At 40.0% G+C, this 22,754-nt stretch overlaps 1 protein-coding gene across 1 annotated transcript in view; it reads left to right on the forward strand.

The window, feature by feature from the left end:
• LOC102997685 (cytidine monophosphate-N-acetylneuraminic acid hydroxylase) overlaps positions 1-22,754 on the forward strand; it is a 269,255-nt gene that overhangs the window by 199,223 nt on the left and 47,278 nt on the right. The window contains exons 4-6 of the mRNA XM_057554267.1: positions 13,761-13,858; positions 14,099-14,302; positions 17,778-17,869. Coding sequence (XP_057410250.1) covers positions 13,851-13,858; positions 14,099-14,302; positions 17,778-17,869 — 304 coding nt within the window. The 5' untranslated portion in view covers positions 13,761-13,850. The remainder of the gene's footprint in view (positions 1-13,760; positions 13,859-14,098; positions 14,303-17,777; positions 17,870-22,754) is intronic.

Raw genomic sequence — 22,754 nt, forward strand, 5'->3', positions numbered from 1 at the left:
ACTATCGCGGCCTCTCTTGTTGCGGAGCACAGGCTCCAGACGCGCAGGCTCAGTAATTGTGGCTCACGGGCCTAGTTGCTCCGCGGCATGTGGGATCTTCCCAGACCAGGGCTCGAACCCGTGTCCCCTGCCTTGGCAGGCAGATTCTCAACCACTGCGCCACCAGGGAAGTCCCTTTAACATTCTTGAGATGGATGCTTTTTAGCCTTTCTTTTTTAGTATTCACATCCAAGGCTATATATTTATCTCTGAGTACTCCATTACCACATTGATCATTCTAGCTTCATCCCCTTGCTTATCTATTGAGTCCCACTCCAACAATGAGAAAGCTGGCTCTCACCATTGTTGTCCATGTATTTTATTATGCAGTTCCAGTATACATGTAGAAAAGTATCAGAATTGCTAACCCATATCCCTACGCAAAATAGCTTTGTCAACTAGATTATAGTAGTTCCTATGTGCAGCTCCTTGTGCCTCTAATCTTACAGACGCCATTCATTTCCAAAGATACTTGGCCAGCACTTTTCCCCTCACCCACTTCAGTTAGGTTGTTTCATACATTTGTAACAGTTAGATTCTCTTGTCAGTCTATATTCTTTCTTGGGATTCCTCAACCTCCTAAATGATTTTTTTTTTTCTTGTTCTTACTTTCTCAGAGCCTTAAAAAAAAAAACAACCTTCTAGATTTGAATAAGTGTAGATGTTACTACATTTATATATTTTACCTGAAACAACTACTGTGTATTTTCTGACTAATGGATAAAATCTTCTTTTATTTGCCTACGTCTTTTATTTCAAACTTCAAAATGCTGCCCTCTCCTCTCTAATATTTTGAAGTTTGATGAATAAACCTGTACTCCATTTATGCTTCCCCTGTCCCCTAAATCTTCATCTCTTCAGAATAAAAGAGTTCTAACTTTTAGGCTCTAACTAGAAAGCCCTTCCATCTACTTTATAACTTCAATCTCATTTCTCAGGATCTCTCTCAACTCTGGTATGTCTTCCTTATGGTGTCGGGAACCCAAAATGCACAGCATATCTAGCTGTGGAAACTGAGTGGTTTTTGAATAAACAAATTTCATTTTGTTTCCAGTGTCCTTTCTGGTAACACTCAGTGTTTAATGGCCTTTTGTAATGAAACATGCAATGTGATGTCTTAAGGGAATTGTCTAAGCTGGTGCTTTTTTATTAAATAGTTTAGCTTAGAACCCATTATTCTAAAAGTATAATTGGAATTACTTTTCCCAAATGTTTCTTCATATTTGCCTGTTGCTCTTTTGCCTATTCATACAGCCTCATGAGAACTTGTCTCTCAATTTCTCATTTTGATTTCTGGAACAGCGTGAAGGCCATTTGCAATCTTGAAGGTTTCACGTTACTGGTTCAACAAATATTTATTCAGTTCCTAATGGAAAATGCAGTGATGAAAGATTCCCATATGAAGCTCGCAGCCTAATGTTCTTCTGCTAGATCACTGGTTACTAAAGCGTTTTGAGTATAGACCTCCGTTTTAAATTAATTTTTTATTGGCCCTCATTCAATAGTGGTGTTTTTAATGGCTGGTCATTGGGAACAATATGTAGATTGGGAACTACCATTCTAGGTAATTTATGAAAGCATTAAGCTCCAGTCCAGAACTGGTCAATGAGTTTCAAAACTCCACTGTTTCATGGTTCCCCATAAGTGACAGTCACATAAACACACACACACACACACACACACACACACACACACATACAAACACACAGACCCACACACCATAACATTTGCCCAAGTTCTGTGGAATTCAGGGGATTTTGGTTTGTTTTTTGGTGGAATTTGGGCATTTAAAGTCTATAGAAATTCTGTCTACTAGTTTTGCTGTAATCATACTGTTTTTACCCATTCAAAGAATTCTAGTAGGCTAATGAGGCCCTTTCAAAATTAAGATATTCCCTCCCCTTCACCCAGTTGATATGTTTTCTTAAGTATTTGGAAAATTTCCTAGTCAACTAGCAGATCCTGTAATAAAAACTGAGAATTTATATTCACTTTTTTTTTTTTTTTTTTTAGTTTCCAGATCTTCCTTGAATAGAAACTTATCCTGAGGGAGGACACAGTGTCAATCTGCCAGTCCTGGAGTTGTTATTTACCCCCGAGGGGGTTGTACTTACTGTAGCATGGTTCCACTGTCTCACTTTTGAGTGAAATTTGCTCTCAGCCTAGACTCCAGAGAACTGAGGAACCTGCCTTGTCTGTTGACTAGGCCACACTAGATCACTAGGTGAGCTCATCATGCCTGGGTCCAGCTTGTTCGGATGCTTCAGGGTGAGCCCTGCTGAGTGTTCTGCAGGGTAGGCCATGGTCCCTGCTGGTATTTATGGACATGGGGCAGGGGCCATCACCAGACTCTGAGCCCTGAGTACGGCCCCCAGGCAAGGTAGGCAGCTGCCTGTGGTTTGCTCTTCCTAACTTGGGCATGCCACTTGCAACAGGTTGCAGAGACTGGTGTATGCTGAAGCTTTTAATCTTGACTACACCTTTTATTTTAATTAAGTTACTTCATTGATTTTCTGTCTTGCTGAGTCATGCCAGTGCTTTAAGAATTTTATATTAATGATTTTTAGAGTCTTCTGTAAGAAGCTCATTAAATTTTTTGACTTGCCTAATTTCTTCTTCTTCTTATATATTAAATATATAATTTAATAAAATTACATAAGCAATATAATTTGAAATAAATGCTTTGAAAAAAATTGAAAATACAGATAAACAAAAGAAAATAATCTAATCAACTGTTGAAATACATTTAACATTTTAGAGTATTCCTCTACCCTTTTTCATAAAAATTATATTTATTAAATTTTTTTGTTAAATAGAGATTTGCTGTATATACACTTCAGTATCCCTTTTTTCTCATTTTATATTAGGAGCATTTCTAATAGCCTTAAACATTGATCTATAAATGATGCCTATCATTTAATTGTGTTAATATACCGTAATTTACTGAACCAATTTCCTATTGCTAGAACTTTAGGTTGTGTTGTATGTTTTGTTATAATATAATTTTGTTATAAATAATTCTGTAATGATTATCTTTGTCATGTGCATCTCTGTTTCCTTAGGATATATTTCTGGAAGTGGAATTATTGAGGCTTATATATATATATATATGTATTACTAAAGTTCTGTGGAAAATGCCATTGGTATCTTGGAAAGTGATTGCACTAAACCTATAGATTGCCTTGAGTCCTATGGTCATTTTTAACAATATTAATTCTTCCAATCCATGAGCATAGTTTATCTTTCTATTTGTTTGTGTCATCTTCAATTTCTTTCATAGGTGTTATAGTTTTCAGAATACAGGTCTTTTACCTCCTTAGTTAGATTTATTCTAGGGTTTTTTTTTTTGACATGACTGTAAATGGGATTGTTTCCTTAATTTTTCTTTCTGATAGTTCATTGTTAGTGTATATAAACACAATAGATTTCTGTATATTCATTTCATATCCTGCAACTATAGTGAATTCGTTGATGAGTTCTAGTAGTTTTATTGGTGGCATTTACAGGGTTTTGGTATCATATCATGTGCATACACTAACAGTTCTACTTCTTCCTTTCCAATTTGGATGGCCTTTATTTCTTTTACTTGTCTGATTGCTATGGCTATGACTTCCAATACTGTGTTGAATAAAAATGGTGAGAGTAGGCATCCTTGTCCTGTTCCTGATCTTAGAGGAAATATTTTCAGCTTTTCACCATTGAGTATGATGTTAGCTGTGGGCTTGTCATTTATGGCCTTTATTATGTTGTATGTTCCCTCTATACCCACTTTGTTGACAATTTTTTTTCTTTTTATCACAAATGGATGTTGAATTTTGTCAAAAGGTTTTTCTGCATTAATTTAGATGATCATATGGTTTTTATTCTTCAATTTGTTAATGTGGTGCATCACATTGATTGACTTGTGGAAAATGAATCATTATTGCATCCCTGGGATAAATCCCATTTGATCATGTTGTATGATCCTTTTAATGTGTTGTTGAATTCAGTTTGCTAATATTTTGTTGATGATTTTTGCATCTATGTTATCAGTGATTTTGACCTGTAATTTTCTTTTTTTGTGGTATCTTTGTCTCGTTTTGGTATCAGCGTGATGCAGGTCTTGTAAAATGAGTTCAGAAGCATTCCTTCTTCTGTAATTTTTGGAACAGTGTGAAAAGGATAGATGTTAACTCATATTTAAATGTTTAGTAGAATTTACCTGTGAAGCCATCTGGTCCTGGACTTTTGTTTGTTGGGAGGTTTTTTTTTTTTTTTTTTTGGTTCAATTTTATCACTGGTAGTTAGTATATTCACATTTTCTATTTCTTCCTGATTCAGTCTTGGGAGATTGTGCATTTCTAGGAATTTGTCCATTTCTCCTATGTTGTCCATTTTATTGGCATATATATTGTTCTTGGTAATCTCTTATGATCCTTTTATTTCTGTGGTATTGTTTGTAACTTCTCTTTCATTTCTGATTTTATTTACTTGAGCCCTCTCTTTTTCTTGATGAGCCTGGCTAATTTTCATCAATTTTGTTTATCTTTTCAAATAACCAGCTCATAGTTTCATTGATCTTCTCTATATTTTTAGCCTCTATTTCATTTATTTCTGCTCTAATTTTTATGATTTTTTCCCCCCTTCTACTAAATTTGGGCTTTGTTTGTTCTTCTTTCTCTAGTTCCTTTAGGTGTAAGGTTAGGTTATTTATTTCAGATTTTTCTTGTTTCCTGAGATAGGCTTCTATTCCTATAAATTTCCCTCTTGGAACTGCTTTTGCTGAATCCCATAGATTTTGGATCATTATGTTTTTGTTTTCATTTATCTTCAGGTATTTCTTTCTTTTTTTTTTTTTTTTAAAGGAACCATTTTGAGATATGTCAGAGCACACGGTTCTTTTTTTTTTTAATTTTATTCATTTATGGCTGTGTTGGGTCTTCGTTTCTGTGCGAGGGCTTTCTCTAGTTGTGGCAAGCGGGGGCCACTCTTCATCGCGGTGCACGGGCCTCTCACTATCGCGGCCTCTCTTGTTGCGGAGCACAGGCTCCAGATGTGCAGGCTCAGTAATTGTGGCTCACGGGCCCAGTTGCTCCACGGCATGTGGGATCTTCCCAGACCAGGGCTCGAACCCGTGTCCCCTGCATTGGCAGGCAGATTCTCAACCACTGTGCCACCAGGGAAGCCTATCTTCAGGTATTTCTTGATTTCTACTTTGATTTTTTTCAGTGACCCACTGGTTTTTTTAGCAGCATATTGTTTAGCCTCCATGTATTTGTTTTTTGCAGTTTTTTTCTTGTAGTTGATTTCTAGCCTCATAGTGTTGTGGTTGGGAAAGATACTTGATATGATTTTAGTCTTCTTAAATTTACTGAGACGTGTTTTGTGGCCTAGCCTGAGATCTATCCTGGATAATGTTCCATTTGCACTTGAAAAGAATGTGTATTGCTGCTTTCAGATGGAATGTTCTCTATATATCTGTTAAGTCCATCTGATCTAATGTGTTGTTTAAGGCTAGCATTTCTTTACTAATTTTCTCTCTGGATGATCTGTCCGTTGATGTAAGTGGGGTGTTGAAGTCCCCTACTATTATTGTGTTACTATCAATTTCTCCCTCTATTTTAATATTTGCTTAACATATTCAGGTGCTCGTATGTTGGGTGCATATGTATTTACAATCATTATAGCTTCTTCTTGAACTGACCCCTTTATCATTATGTAATGTCCTTCTTTGTCTCTTGTTCCAGTTTTTGTTTTAAAGTCTATTTTTTCTGATATTGCTCCCCCAGCTTTCTTTTTTGTTTCCATTTGCTAGGAATACCATTTTCCATCCCCCTCACTTTCAGTCTTTGTGTGTCTTTAGATCTGATGTGAATCTCTTGTAGGCAGCATATGTATAGGTCTTGTTTTTGTATCCACTCAGCCACTCTATGTCTTTTGATTGAAGTATTTAGTCCATTTACATTTAAAGTAATTATTGATAGGTATGTATTTATTGCCATTTTGTTAATTATTTTCTGGTTGTTTTTGTAGTTCTTCTTTTGCCATCTTCCCTTGTGATTTGATGTCTATCTTTAGTGTTATGTTTGGGTTCTTTTTTCTTTTGTGTGTGTGTATCCATTACAGATTTTTGTTGTGTGGTTACCATGAGGTTTATATATAGCAATCTATATATATGGTCGATTGCTTTAAGTTGCTGATCTCTTAAGTTAGAATGCATTTTAACAACTCTGCTTTCTTACTCACCTCTCTCTATTTTGACACCATATTTTACATCTTGTTTTGTGTATCCCTTAATTACTTATTGTGGATATAGATGGTTTTACTACTTTTGACATTTAACCTTCCTACTAGCTTTATAAGTGGTTTATCTACTACCCTCTCGGTATTCTGCCTTTACCAATGAGATTTTTCCTTTCATAATTTTCATATTTCTAGTTGTGGCCTTTCCTTTTCTACTTAGAGAAGTCCGTTTAACATTTCTTGTAAAGGTGGTTTGGTGGTGCTGAACTCTTAGCTTTTGCTTGTCTGTAAAATCTTGATTTCCCCTTCAAAGGTGAATAATAGCATTGCCGGGTAGAGTTTTCCTGGTTGTAAGTTTTTTCATCACTTTAAATATATTGTGCCACTCCCTTCTGGAGTGCAGAATTTCTGTTGAAAAGTCAGCTGATAGTCATGGAATTCCCCTTGTACATAACTAGTTGCTTTTCCCTTGTTGATTTAATATTCTCTCTTCATCTTTAATTTTGGCACTTTAAATACAGTGTGTCTTGGTGTGGTCCTCTGTGGGTTGATCTTGTTGGGGACACTTTGTGTTTCCTGAATGCCTGTTTCCTTTCCCAAGTTAGGGAAGTTTTTCAGCTATTATATCTTCAAATATGTTTTCTGTCCCTTTCTCTCATCTCCTTTGGGACTCCTATAAGGTGAATGTTAGGATGCTTGATGTTGTTCCAGGTCTCTTAAGCTGTCCTCATTTAAACAATTTTTTTTCTTTTTTTCTGTTCAGCTTGAGTGATTTCCACCACTCTGTCTTCCAGTTCACTGATCAATTTCTCTGTATCATCTAATCCACCATTGATTCCATCTAATTTTCTTTTTTTTTTTTTTATGGAGGAGAAAGAAAGAGTGGCTTTATTTCTTTACCAGGCAAAGAGGGAACACAGTAGGCTAGCACCTCAAGAACTGTGTCCCCAGTTGCATCTAATGTATTTTTTATTTCAGTTATTGTGTTCTTCAGCTCTATTTGATTCTTGTTTATATTTTCTAACTCTTTGTTAAAAACTTCTAACTCCTGATTTTGTTCATCCATTCTTCTCTTGAGTTCTTTGAACATCCTTTTTTTTAAAGATAAATTTATTTATTTATTTATTTATTTATTTATTTATTTATTTTTGGCTGAGTTGGGTCTTTGTTGCTGAGCACGAGCTTTCTCTAGTTGTGATGAATGGGGGCTACTCTTCGCTGTGGTGCGTGGGCTTCTCATTGTGGTGGCTTCTCTTGTTGCAGAGCATGGGCTCTAGGTGCATGGGCTTCAGTAGTTGTGGCATGTGGGCTCAGTAGTTGTGGCTCATGGGCTCTAGAGCACAGGCTCAGTAGTTGTGGCACATGGACTTAGTTGCTCCACGGCATGTGGAATCTTCTCAGACCAGGGATCGAACCCGTGTCCCCTGCATTGGCAGGTGGATTCTTAACTACTGCGCCACCAGGGAAGCCCTGAGCATCTTTTTGATCATTAACTTAAACTCTTTATCAGGCAGATTGCTTATCTCCATTCCATTTAGTTCTTCTTCCAGGGTTTTATCTTATTCCATAGTTTGGAATATATTCCTCGGTCACCTCATTTCGCTGAATTCTCTGTTTTTATTTCTAGGTATTAGGTAGGTCAGTTACACTATTGATCTTGGAGGAGTGGCCTTATATAGGAGATGTCCTATGGGGCCCAGCAGTGCACACCGCTTTGGTCACAGGAGCTATGCTCTAGGGGTGCCCTCTATGTTGGTTGCCTGAGCCCTACTGTTGGGGTGAGCTTATTACTATGGGCACTCTGATAGGCTTGGCTGGTCTGCAGCCCAGTTGGGTGCCAGACCACACCTAGTGAGAAAGCTGCCAGCCCATGGAAGGGTAAGGCCAGATCCTGAGATGGCTGAGGGGCTCAAGGTGTCCTGGAGCTGGTGTTGGCCAGCTGGTGGGCAGAGGTAGGTCACAGGGGCAGCTGACTGCAGAACCCTAGGGAGTCCTGGGGCTAGTGCAGAACCTCTGGTGGGTGGAGCTGGGTCCCAGGGTGGCTGGCTGCAGGCTACAAGGCTGTGAGGTTTCCAAGGCTGATATTGGCTTGCTGGTGGGTGAGACCAGTTCCTGGTGCTAGTGCTGGCCAACAAGTGAGTGTAGCCAGATTCAGGACAGCTGGCTGAGTGGTCCAAGGTATCCTGGAAATGGTGTGAGCCAGGTGTTGGGTGAGGTTGGGACACTGGGCAGGTGACAGCAAAGCCCCAGAGGGTTCAGGAGCTAGTGTTGGGCTACTGGTGTGGAGGGCTGGATCCTGGGGCAGCTGGCTGAGGGGCCCAAGATATCCTAGAATTGGTGTCAGCCAGCTATTGCCTGGGGCTGGGTCAGGAGGCTGTAGAGCCCCGGGGAGTCCTGGGGCTAGTGCTGGCCCACTGGAAAGTGTGGACGAATCTCAGGGTGGCTTGCTGAGGGGCCCAACATGTCTTGGAGCTGGTGTCAGCCAGCTGTTCCAAAGGGCTTGGTATAGGGTAGCTGATCACTGGGTCCCGGGTGGCTGGTTGTGGGACCACGGGGTTCCTGGGATTGGTGCTAGTCTCACGGTGGATGAGGCTGGATACAGGGTGACTGGCCGCCAGGCCCAAGGTGTCCTGCAGCTGGTGGTGGCCAGCTGTTGGGTGAGGCTGGGGCACGGGGAGGCTAACTGGAGAGCCCTGGTGGGTGCTGTGGCTACTGCTGGACTACTGGCGGGCGGGCCCAGATTCCCAGGTAGCTGGCTGAGGGCCTGTAATGTTCCAGAGGCTGAAGTCAGGCCCCTGTTGGGTGAGGCCGGATCCCAGGGCTAGTGATGACCCACTAGTGAGTAGGGCCAGAGCCTGGGGTGGCTGCCTGGGGGGGCCCAAGTTGTCATGGGGCTGTTTCAGCCAGCAATGGGCAGGACTAGGTCACAGGCCGGCTGACTGAAGAGCCCTGGTGATCCGAGAACTAGTGCTAAAGCACTGGTGAGTGGGTCCAGATCCAGTGCCACGGGTAGAGGGCCTTGAGGTGTCCTGGAGTTTGCCAGCTATTGAGTTGGCTTGAGTCATGGGGCTGCTGGCTACAGAGCCCCAGGGAGTCCCAAATCAGTGCTGGCCCACTGGCAAGTGGGGCCGGATCCCAGGGCAGGTGGCTGATGAGCTGCAGGGTTTCTGAGATGGTGTCAGCCCCCTAGTGGGTGAGGCTGGGTCCCAGGGCTAGTGCTGACCCACTGGTGAGGAGCCAAAGGTTTCCTGGAACTGGTGTTGGCCAGTCTTGCTATACCATGTCTCCACCCCTCCTACTGGTCTCATTGTGATTCCTTCTTCATATCTTTAATTGTAGAAGATCTTTTCTTCTAGTCATCCAGTCTTTCTCATTGATAGTTGCTTTGTAAATAGTTGCAATTTTGGTGTGCCCGTGGGAGGGGGTGAGCTCAAGTTCTTCCTACTCCACCATTTTGGCCACTCCCCATTCTGACCCATTTTTTAATTGGGTTGTTTGTTTTCTTGTTGTTGAGTCTTAAGAGTTCTTTTTATATTTTGGATAACAGTCCTCTATCAGATATATCTTTTGCAAATATTTTCTGAACAAAATATGATACACACACACACTGGAATATTATTCAGCCTTAAAAAGGAAAGAAATCCTGTTAGTACATGTTAGTTACACTATAGATGAACCTTGAGGACATTATGCTAAATGAGATAAGCCGATCACAAAAAGACAAATACTGTATGATTATACTTATATCAAGTAGCTAAGGTAGTCAAATTCATAGAAACAGAAAGTAGAATGGTGTTACCAGGGGCTTGGCGGGGGGAGAGAAATGGGGAGTTGTTGTATAATGAGTATGGAGTTTTGGTTTTGCAAGATCAAATATTTTGGAATTTTGTTGCACTTAACAATGCATATATACTTAACACTACTGAAATCTATGCTTAAAAATGGTTAAGATGATCAGTTTTACATTAAATGTAGTAAAACAATTAAAGTGCAGTAAAGCAATTTTTTAAAAATTTGTTACGTCTCTCTACCAAGAATAACTGATCCAAAAATAAAATTACAATGATACCAATTACAATGGCAGCAACAGCTGTAAAATATCTAAGAATTAGCTATGAAAAAGTAAAATTTCAAAACCATAATAAAGAGCAAACAAGATGATTTGAATAAATGAGGAAGTACCCTCTGCTTTTTCATGGGATTAAAAACAACAACAACAACAACAACCCTCCTAAGTTGCTTTTTATTATTATTATTATTTTTTTGGCTGTGCCACGTGGCTTATGGGATCTTAGTTCTCTGACTAGGGATTGAACCTGGGGCCCTGGGAAGTGAGACTGCTGAGTCCTAACCACTGGACCACCAAGGAGTTCCCTTAAGTTGCTTTTCAGAACTTGTATGCGCCATTAATTTGATTTTTCCCTTAACAGATCTGTGACCCTTGGAAGCATTTTCACATCATTTGTCTACATGGAGTACATATTTCATTCTTGTGAGTGTATTCCTTCATTAGCCAGATATTTACTGGGCACCTACCATGTGACAGACACTTTATATCTCAGCTTTCATGGAGTTTACATCCCTGTGAACAGAATACTGAACATCTTCCCATTTAAAACAAAACTAATCTAATTAAGAAATTATGAGTAGCAAAATGCATTTATAAATTGACAATTCTGAGTGAGTTGCCTTTTCTTCCTCTAGCCCTTTTTCTCAGAGCTTAAACTTCTGGAGGATTCCTGGCTTCATGAGATGCATATAATCAAGATGAATATCATTAACATAATATTTTTAAAAATCAAAACTAAAGCCAAAATTTCATGACAAACAAAATATCAAAATTTTAAAGACAGGATGCTGCATGGCAAGGCCATGCCACCAAGTCTGAGGCAAAAGGCAAAAATGTATGTCCCTATATAAATGCTTTTGTGTATTTTTTTTTTTTAAATAGTATCTTTTACTTCTTTTTTTTTTTTAATTTTTTTATTTACTTATTTATTTAGTTATGGCTGTGTTGGGTCTTCGTTTCTGTGCGAGGGCTTTCTCTAGTTGCGGCGAGTGGGGGTCACTCTTCATCGCGGTGTGCGGGCCTCTCATTATCGCGGGCTCTCTTGTTGCGGAGCACAGGCTCCAGACGCGCAGGCTCAGTAATTGTGGCTCACGGGCCTAGTTGCTCCGCGGCATGTGGGACCTTCCCAGACCGGGGCTCGAACCCGTGTCCCCCGCATTGGCAGGCAGACTCTCAACCACTGCGCCACCAGGGAAGCCCTTGTGTATTTTTTAATGATTATTTTTTCACCAACATTAAAGTATTTGAAAAAATAATGAAATGTTGAAAAGTAGGTGTACTAAAACTCACATCATTTTAGTTTAAATATTTTATTTATACCCAAACCAGAATTGACTATAATTTTACTTTCCTGATTTTAATGGAATCCAATCCAATTTTTAATAGTTTTAAAAGTTGACTTTTGGGAAAAACTAACCATTAAAAAATACACAAAAGCATGTATATAGGAGTGCACATTTTAAAATTTTGCTTTAGGTTCCAATATACGTTTTCATGGAATTGATAAACAAAGATGTAGTTAGTTCAACCTGCTTTACACAGTGCATGGAAAGCCTTAGAATCTAACACAGAACTTTGGCTAACTGGTTCATTCAATCAAGTAAAACAAAATATTTAGAAAGGTTTCCTTTTTACACTTTTAGGCTAATTATTCCAGAAATTGCCTCAGTGCTTGCTTTGGCTTGGTGTCAGATATTTGTACTCGTAAGAACAAAGATAAAAGAACTTCATGAGGCTTTACATGGAATCCTTTCTATCAAATACATTTAAAACATATATTTGGAAACATTTCAAGTCTACTGTGAACAGAATTACCAGGAATTTGGGACAGAAGTGACAATGAGAATCTGCTTTGAAGAAATGGATCATACTCAATTATAGAGCTCTGCCTTATTAGTTGAAAATTGGAAGTAGCTTCCCTATTATTTTCTATTATGGTGTGTTTTTTACATTATTTTAATTTCCTGTTTAAGAAATTTGTGGGACTTCCCTGGTGGTCCATCTTGCAATGCAGGGGACACCGATTTGATCCCTGGTCAAGGAATTAAGATCGCACGTGCCATGGGACAACTAAGCCCATATGCCGCAACTACTGAGCCCATGCGCTCTGGAGCCCGTGCGCCGCAATGGAAGATCCCGCATGCCACAACTAAGACCTGACGCAGCCAATTAATTAATTAATTAATTAAAACCTGATCTTTAAGAAAAAAAGAGAAATTTGCAGTACTTCCAAAAATGAAAGTGAAAGTGCCACAAATGTACATGAGCTCCAAATCAATTTTAAATTAACACATGAAGAGAATTTTGACCACTTTTGGTTTGGAGTGGAATGTAGAATTAAACATGCACCCAGATTTCATACCATGGATATACCAAAAGTTATTTTGAAATCCCTCTTGGCAAAAATTATATTCCACTATGATTCAGAGTTGCATCATAACAAGAGTTTGTTTAAAGATTGGGGTTTGAGAAATGTAACATTTGTATTTTCCTTGAAAAAATATGAGAGATCAAATGCTTTGCTGCTAGAGCTTTTTATAAATTACTCAGACTGAGTGCAGTTGGTTCAATCTTTAAGTAGCTAGCTCTTAAAGATAGTCTGCTAAGTGGTGGGAAGAGAAAAGCAGAGAGATAGAGTGTTTTTAAAAGCATCTATGTGCAAGTAAGCAGGGCAGTGCACTGGTACTAGGTTATAATGTTCTACAGAATAGTAATACACATTGAGAAGTGCTAGACTTATGAAAACTAGACTTATCATGGTGATCATTTTTAAATGTATAGAAATATCGAATCACTGTGTTGTGTCCTGGGAACTAACATAGTGTTGTAGGTCAATTATACTTTAAAAACAAACAAAAAAAACCTCATAGAAAAAGAGATCAGATTTGTGGTTACCAGAGGAAGGGGGTGGAGAGAAGGGGATTTGGATGAATGTGATCAATAGGTACAAACTTCTGGTTGTAAGATAAATAAGTACTGAGTATGTAGTGTACAACAGGATCAACATAACTAACACTACTGTACATTATATATGAAAGTTGAGTAGATCAACTAAGAGTTCTCATCTTATCTTTAATTTTGTTTCTATATGAGATGATGGATGTTCACTAAAAGAAAAAGAAAGAATAAATTTCAATGTCTTCTGGAAAGTAAAAAAAAAAGAAGTGTTAGACTTGACCTGGGGGTCGGGGGGTGGTGGGTAGCTCGGAAGGCTTATCCAAGGAGGGGATGATTGAGTTATGTTTGAACCTAAAGGATGACTCTCAGTGGCAAAGGAGAGCAGGTGCAGAGACAAAAGCATGGAGGTGGGGAGAGCAGACTGGGTTCTTGAAACTAAATATAAAATTCGGCTTCTAAGAGAGATATGGTAGAGGAGGAAGCCGTAGGACGGAAATGCTGAGCTGGGCCCACACCCTCTTTATCCACACAGACTAATGCCTTGAGGGAGCGAATGAGTCATAGAAGCTGAAGAAGCAACTGCCGTTCTTCCAAAATACCCAGAGAGAGGCAACGACAGACCATGGGCAGGCAAGTGAGAGGGGCATGAGCTCTCTGGGAAAGTGGAGATAAACCCTCAACAAGTAGGATGGACATTGAAAGGAGGGGAGAAAGTTCACTGTCAGGTGCCACCCGGCCTGGGTACTTGGAGGGATGGCCTTAAAAAGTATTTTAATAAAAAAGAGGTTTTTGAGGTGTCAATGCCAAATTGTTCTCTCTTAAAGCCTAACAGTATCACTCTTTCCTCTCAAAATGTTTGCCTTTTCATAGCATCGAACAAACAACTGAGATCCTGTTGTGTCTCTCACCTGCTGAAGTTGCCAATCTCAAGGAAGGAATCAATTTTGTTCGAAATAAGAGCACTGGCAAAGATTACATCTTATATAAAAGTAAGAGCCACCTGCGAGCATGCAAGAATATGTGCAAGCACCAAGGAGGCCTGTTCATAAAAGATATCGAGGATTTAGACGGAAGGTAACATGAGTCCTTTGCTTTCTCCCTGGTGACCCTTCTTACAATTAGATTTGGCAGGAGGTGTGCTCATTGAGAAATCAAATGAACCAACTGACAAATTATTTCTTTTAGCAAATTCATAACTTTTACTTGTCCTCACTGAGGCAAATCTCTGATCTCAAAATGTTATGACCTTTACTTAATTTCCCACTCTCTCTTAAGAACTCTAATTGAAAATTGATTCCTAGCTTGATAAACAGTGAAATTTCTAAGGTACATGTGTCTGTGTGTGTGAATGAGTGGTTGGGTGTATGTAACAGCTTTTATTTTTCAGGACTCAAGCCTCCTTTGGGTTTCCTTTCCCGCTCCCCCAGAAGTATGAGTGGGGCAGGCCCTTATCCAAACACTGCTAGAGAGCAGATAGACTTGCCCTGACTGCCTCATGGTGATTAAAAACCCAAAATGGCAGAGCCCCAACTGTACCTGCCCTGAACAGCAGCTCTTCTAATCATTTCTTGGAAGAACTAGTGCTGGTACCCCTCTCCCCCCCTTGATGAAGCCTACATATAGATCACCTTCCTCCCCAGTTCAGGGGCAATACCAAGACAGGATGGTTGTGGGTATTGTCTGTTTGTTTGTTTTCAGTGACTGCCAAAGAGATAGCAGCACCGCCTGGCAGAGACAGGGGCAGTTCTGGGTGAGGGATGAGATAGCAGCACTGCCTGGCAGAGACAGGGGCAGTTCTGGGTGAGGGATGCTTTGTCAGCCTGATGCTCAACACTGGAAACAAATGAGTGGTTGACCGCACCTTTCCAAGCTTTGCTTCAGCCTAACTTGACCTGGGTGCTTTTTAGCCATTCCCATGTCAGGCTTGACCTCCACCGTGTTGTTGATCTGATTTCTCGGGTCATCTGTGGGCAGTTTAGTGCAGGTGGACTCAGAGGGAGCTGCGTAGTTTTCTAAGAGCTCCCTGCTATAATCATATAGAAGACCATCACCCAAGTCTAGAATGTTCTTACACCTGCACACAGATTTGCTTCACTGCATACTTAGTTTCAGGGCCTAGATGCACACTATTAGATTTCTAAATGTTCATAAACACTGCTGCACCTGTAGCTTGCTTGGCTCCTCCGATGGGGTTGCTAGATTAGTCAAATAGAAGGCACCCAGTTAAATTTGCATTTCAGATAAACAACGAATATAGTTTTAGCATAGATAGGTTCCAAGTATTGCATGGGACACAGTTTTAGTGACAGCTCTACTCTAGGAGAGCCTCATGGTTATTTGCTGACAGCCCTGTTTGGAGTCCCTTCCATCTTCTCAGTGGATTCAAGTTAGGGAAACCGCAGACATGGCTTCTTCTGTCACTGGTAAGTTTCTGCAGGCACTCTTGGACCTTGAGGCTTTCTGACTGTTGCGGTTTGGGGACTCCACGTTTCCTCTCTCCCTTTCTCTCCTTAGTGGGCTTTTCACATGGTGCTCCCTGAGCCAGCCGTTTAAGGAAGTGTTGCAGCTTTGTGATTAGGAGCATGATCTCTTCTCACAACCTGCCCTGTTCAGAAGCCTGCCCCCACCACTTACCAGCTCCGTGACCTTGGACAAGTTTCTTAGCCTTTCTGGACGTCAATCCTCTCCTCTATACAGTGAAATTGAGAGTATTACCTACTCTGTCTGACTGCTGAGAGGATTAAGTGATTTCAAATACATAAAGCACTTAAAGCAATGTCTGGCCATATGATAAGTGCTCAATAAATGTCAATTACATTTGCTGTTATTACTCTGTCATGAGCTTCTAGTGTAGCTTAGGAACAGAGGTTATTTACAGGAATTCAGATTGTTCTTGAACCTGGCTGGCTCATCTTAACAGAGTGATTGCTTTGCCACGTGCTGGCCTTTCTCTCCTTCACCCAAAGCCTTGGGGGTGATTGATCCTAGTTTCACCCTATTCTGTTGGCAGGCTAACCTAGAGCTGGCATTGTCTTAGCGCTCCGGCACATGAGGAACCAGATTTATCTCCTGCACATTCTCCCAGCTTTATTCCCAGATGCAGCTCACCAAGCATTGATGTGCTGAAACTCCATCCTCAGAGTAACTCACACCCTATACTCCCCCATCCATCGCTCCAAATTTGACTGCTTCTCTGTGTAGCAATTCACCCGAGGAATCTCTCACCTAGGAGACAGTCAAGAGTAATGACCTACCTCTTCTACCCTCCCTACATTTTTCTTCTTCACACATTTTTCCTAGCCATTTTTCTTCTTCACACGTAACCAACGTCAGCAACTCTCATAAGCTGTGGTTCTCATTTTCTAAATCTAACAACTTTTCCCAACCTCTTTGCACATGAAGCTGTCGCCTCCCTCCTGTCTACTTGCTGCCTATGAACAGTTAAGATCCTGCCACGTTTCCCCTTTAATGACCCAGCATGCTCAATAGCTGCGTTTGGAATGTTCTCAAGTTTTGAAATGTTGTTGGCTACTCATTGATGAGAAAGTAGATGTTTCAGAATAATCCTCTATAAATTGAAGTGTGGAATATGTTTTTTGCCTTATTACTAGAAAAGAGCATGAAAAATTCTTGATATAATGAAGCTTGGAAAAATAAGTGTAATTTACTGATATATAAGTTAAAATAGACATTGTTAGATTTAAAAATCTGATGTTTTCGGTTTGAGACATATTTGTTTGTAAAAAAAATTCTTTAACTGTGAAAAAAAAAAAAACTTCACAAGAAACACTACCAAAATAGGGAGGAAATGGAACTTTTATGCCTCATCTTCCACCACCACAACCACCTTCACGGTCTGGTAAGAAATGGAAAAAAATTTACCAAGCCTCCTATTTTGCTGTAATCTGATTCTCATTCTGAAATAGGGTTGCCAGAGTTAGCAAATAAAAATGCAGAACACTCAGTTAAATTGCAGATAAATGACGAATTTCCAGTATATGTCATATATTGTGTGAGTTGTGTTTTTAAATTATTTCTTATTTATCTGAAATTCATATTTAACTGGGCATCCTGTATTTTATCTGGCAACCATGCTCTGAAATCTTAAACTATAAGGAGGTCTTTTCTCTTCCTGAAAACTTGAGTTGAACTTAGGTTTAGCACACTATACTAGGGGCTAAGGGTTGTAAAGTGATTATAAATCATAGATATGTCTTTATGACTGCATTCTTTCCTCATATTGGCCCCAGTTGAATCTTAACCAACTTAGCTTTTGTATGAGAGCCATCCCTAAAGATGACTTTATTCTGATGGCTCTGTTGATCTCTAACACATATTATTTTGTGACATGGCATTTATCTTCACTTTTAAAATTACCTACTGATGATTAATCTATATTTCCTTGGATATTTGAGTATGAGCTATTAGTAGTTTTTCTTTCATGCATTTTATGTTCAACCAACTACAGTTGTTTATAATGCATTTAAGCCTAATAAGATTAATTTTTATTTTCACCATTTCATAAACCTAAGTATAATTTTTCATCCAGGTCTGTAAGATGCACAAAACACAACTGGAAGTTGGATGTGAGCACCATGAAGTATATCAATCCTCCAGGCAGCTTCTGTCAAGATGAACTGGGTAAATATCATCTACATCGATCAATGTTTTCTGCTATTATTATTATTGGGGTCCTTCTTGTCAACTTGTTTCCAATCTCACTTGAAGCTTTGAGTATATTCTGATTTTAAACTATGGACATTAGGTCTTTTAAAAATAATTAACACTGAAAATTCTAAACAGGATTTCTCCAAAAGATCCCTTCATTCATTCATTTGTTCAGTAAGTATTTGATGAGAACTTACCAGGTGTAAACATTGTATTGGGTATTAAGAGATACAAAGATGGGTAAGATAGAGTCAGTGTAAATGAGATGATATTAACATGAGGTGGTGGCAAAGACAAGCCTGTGAACAACTAAGATCAGGGATACTCTAGGTTTCTTTGGTACAGTGTACTATAGAATAGTGGCTCTGAATATTCTATCAGTGAAGACACACAAGATAGATATTCAAGTGCGTGATCTTTTCAACAGTTATAATGAAACTTCACAGTTTCAGTTGGGAAATAAAGTCCTTCAAATTCCATGGCTCTTTCTGGCATAGGTAAGATGCTACAGTTTACATGTGATTCCCGGTATGCTGGCTCCACTTCTACTTTTTCCTTCCTCCTACTCAAGAAAGCAGGTAGAAATATGAGTAAGGAGGGCTTAGTAATAGGAATAAATTTGTCTTTCACCTAAGTGATTAAAAGCGTGTTTTATCAGTAGAAAAAGTTACTTGGGAAGATTCTTAAAACTGCTCATGCACACTGTTTCAGAATGTCTGTTATAAGAATTAAAATATAGATTTGATCTAATTGGGGGAATCATAGAAAGCTTCATGCCAGAGATGGCATTTGTGTTGGGTTTTGAAAGATGGGCAGAATTTCATCAGGCAGAGAAGAGAAAGGAGGACATTTCTGGTAGAGGGGACAGCTTGGGCTGTTTTAGTTTATTTGGGGCCAAATGTGTAGTTTAGTTGGCTGGAGTACAGGGTATGTGCATCAAAGTAGTAGAACATAAGATTTCAAAGGTACATTGTAGGGAGGGCCTTGAATGTAGTTGAAGAATCATGACCTAGTCCAGAATGTTATTAAGTGTGTGTTAGGTGTAGTATTAGGCACTTTGTTTGAATTATTTCACGTTATCTTCACATTGACAATGCAGTAATGGGACTCAGTAATGGAGAGTCATTTTACCACCAAATTGTTCAACCCATCTGCCTCTGTGCCTGCACATCCTTCCTTGACTCCTGTGACAGTTGACAGTGGCTGCACTGACCCTGCTCCTATGGCTCGCCCTGCTCTCGCACCCTGGATCCCACCTCGCACCTACTTGAGGACTTCCCTCCTGCAACTGTCCTTCTCTCTCCTGTATCATAAATTTTGTCTTTGCCTATTAACCCACATGTACACACACACACACATGCACGCGCCCTAGTGTTCAGATAAGCCCTCTTATGTTTCCATTTCTCCAACTGTCTAAACAGCTAAACCCCTTGAAACAGGCATCTCACACTCATTGCCTCTGCTCCTTCCCCTCCCATCATCTCTCAGTGGAGCTTCCATCCCTACCACTCCATTAACACTGCTCATGTCAAGGTCACCAGTTTGCTAAATTCAGTGGTCGCTTTGCCATGGCCATTGTACTCAAACTCTTCGCATGCAGCACAGCGGCCCACTCTCTCCTTAATATGCAGCTGACCCTTGAACAATGCGGTTTGAACTGCATGGATATTTTCCAATAGTAAATACTATAGGACTACACCAGCCAAGGTTGGTTGAATCTGTGGATGCAGAGGAACCGCGGTTAAGAAGGGCCAACTATTGAGTTCTACATGAATTGACTTCTTTTATATATATATATTTTATTTATTTATTCGGTTGCACTGGTTCTTAGTTGTGGCATGTGTGCTCCTTAGTTGTGGCATGTGAGCTCTTAGCTGCAGCATGCATGTGGGATCTAGTTCCCTGACCAGGGATCGAACCCCGGCCCCCTGCATTGGGAGCACGGAATCTTAACCACTGCGCCACCAGGGAAGTCCCATGAATTGATTTCTAATAGGCATTACAAGCTGCAGCCAAAACAGAACTCCTAATGGCCAAGCCCAACTTATCCCCAGACCTGTCCCTCCTCCAGCCTTCTCCATCTTGGTAAATGACGCTGCTTCCACTCAACTGAACAAAACCTGGTGGTCACTCTTGAGTCTTCTCTTTCCTTAAACCCCCATATCCAAACCATTAATAAATCCTGTGCCAAAACACCTTCAGAATCCATCCACTTCTCTCCGTCTGCACTGTCTCCAACCAAGTGCAAGTCACAGTCACCTTTTGTCTGCACAACCGGCCTCCCTGCTTCCATGCTTGCTTCCTGCAGTCCATCCTGCTTACAGCACACAGCTTGATATTTTATTTTATTTTTGTTAATTTAATTTTACTTTATATTGGAGAATAGTTGATTTACAATGTTGTGTTAGTTTCAGACTGGTTAGTACCAGACTGATATTTTAAAAATTCAAATAAATTCATGTCATTCCCCTGCTTAAAACTCTCCAATGAGCTTCCTATCACACTGAAGAAGGTGCATCCCTTTGACCCGGCAATTCCACATCCGAGACCATATGCCTAAGATCTTAATAATCACTGATATGTCAAAAGATATGGCTATGAGAATGTTCATTCACAGCAATACTATCTACAAAAGAGAAAAATTGAAAACAATTTAAACACTAGAAATAATTCCACTGTGTCTTAAAAGTGATACTATTGAAGAAACTAAAATAATAAGAGTGATTTTTGATAAATAAAGCAGATTATAAATATTACATATAGTATGGCCCTATTCTGAAAAAACATGTACGCATAAGCACCTATGGACGGGGGCAGGCTGACCACTGGTTACCTGTGAGGGGAGCTGAATAGTGGGCTTCCTGGGCTGGACCTCCAGTCTGGGAACTTTGATTACACTACCTCTACATCTTTTTCAGGCTATAATTATTGTATATGGAATAGGCTATCAGGGCCAGTGCTGTCCAGGTGTCTCGGTGAGACCAACTCCTAATCACTTTTTAAAGAAGGGTCTGACCTACAAAGGCATTCTCCCAGTTCCCAGAGCAGAGATGTCACTTACTGAGGTGCATGTCCTTTTCCGGTCACCCCCCAAAAGAGATAGAATGCTATTCTGGGGAAAGTTGCTAATTGCTTTGACTACAAGTTCATCCTCCCCCTGCCCCTCAAAGGGATGCCTTGGTTACTAGGTTCTTTTGCCAGTAAGCCTCATTCCATGTCTGTTGACCTAGCCTAGGAAACCTGCAGACTGCATTGTTAGCAGGAACTGTACAAATACTGTTAAATTTATTTGGCAGAAAACAGGTAAGAAGTAAAGGTTTGAACATATCAAACTGTTTGTGTAAGTGAAAGGACAATAGACTATCAACTTTATGAGTATGTAACCCAGAAATCTGCTTAGGGACCTTTATAAAACCTCTAAGTCTTTTGGACAAGACCTATAGCGAGACATTATAGCAAAGTGGTTAAGAGTGAATGGCGCAGGACAGCCTGGGTTCAGATCCTGATGCTCAAACACACAATTAAATGACTTGGGGCAAGTTAGTCAATCTCTTTGTTCTTTAGTTTCCTCACTAGGATATAATATTGGTAGTAACTATCTTATTGCGTTGTTGAAAGAATTTTCAAAGTGAGCAGCTGTTAAATTCTCAGAACTTGGTACACAGAGCATAATGTTTTATTTGTATATGTATGTCTCAAATAATCTGCACATCACCCCTGTAACTGGGACCTTAGGAGCAGGAGGAAGGGATTTCCTACCCAGCAGAAAATTGGATCAATTGGAAAATAGATCGAGGCTGGGAACTGATGCAGAGGGCTGACGTTTGCTGCTATGGCAGGTGAAGGGCAGGGCTAGAGGTGGCAGCAGGGTCAGTGGAGGGCTGGAGATAACAAAACCCACTGAAGTTTTTAGCCTTTGCTCCAGTGAGGAAATGCTGTGAGAGTGGAAAATTTTGTTAACAGAGCCCACTTTTCAGTCCAGTGCTACTTACACTGTAGTGATTTCCTACCACATCCCAAGAAAGAGAAGGATGGCTTGATCTCGTACGAACTGAGATTATTTGATTTTATTATTATTATAAATAACAATATATGGTCATCATTAAAAAGGTAAAAGTCAGGAAAGTAGAAGGAAGAAGACGCTCACTTGCACTCCCATCACCTCAAGACAACACCTGTTTTGGTATCTTTTCTTCCAGTCGTCACCGAGGTCCCCTTCCTTCCTCTCCCCAGCCTTCTCCTCCTCCTTCTCTTAACTGAGATATAATTCATGTACCATAAAATTCACCTTTTTAGAGCGTGCAACTCAATGGTTTTTAGTATTTTCACATGTTGTGCCATTACCACCACTATCTAATTCCAGAACATTCTCATCATCCCCAAAAGAAACCTTGTAACTATTAGCAGTCAGTCCCATTTCCCTCTTCCCTCAGCCCCTGGCCAACCACTAATCTACTTTCTGTCGCTATGGCTTTTCCTGTATTGAACCAGGCTGGCATAAACCCCACTTGGTCATGGTCATAATTATTTTTTATATTGCCAATTTGTATTTGCTAATATTTGGTTAAGGATTTTTATGTCTATATTCATAAGGAATATTGGTCTGTAGTTTTTTGTGTGTGATGTCTTTGTCTGATTTTGGGATCAGGGTAGTAATACTGCCCTCATAAAATGAGTTAGGAAGTGTTCCCTCCTCTTCTGTTTATTGGAAGAATTTGTGAAGTTCGGTATTGATTCTTCTTTAGACATTCGGTCAAATTCACCAGTGAAGCCATCTGGGCTTGGGCTAATGTTTGTGAAGTTTTTTGTTTACTAATTAAATCTCTTTATTTGTTATGGGTCTTCTCAGATATTCTAT

The sequence above is a fragment of the Balaenoptera acutorostrata genome, chromosome 10 (genome assembly GCF_949987535.1).
Source record: "Balaenoptera acutorostrata chromosome 10, mBalAcu1.1, whole genome shotgun sequence".
NCBI classification, from domain to species: domain Eukaryota; kingdom Metazoa; phylum Chordata; class Mammalia; order Artiodactyla; family Balaenopteridae; genus Balaenoptera; species Balaenoptera acutorostrata.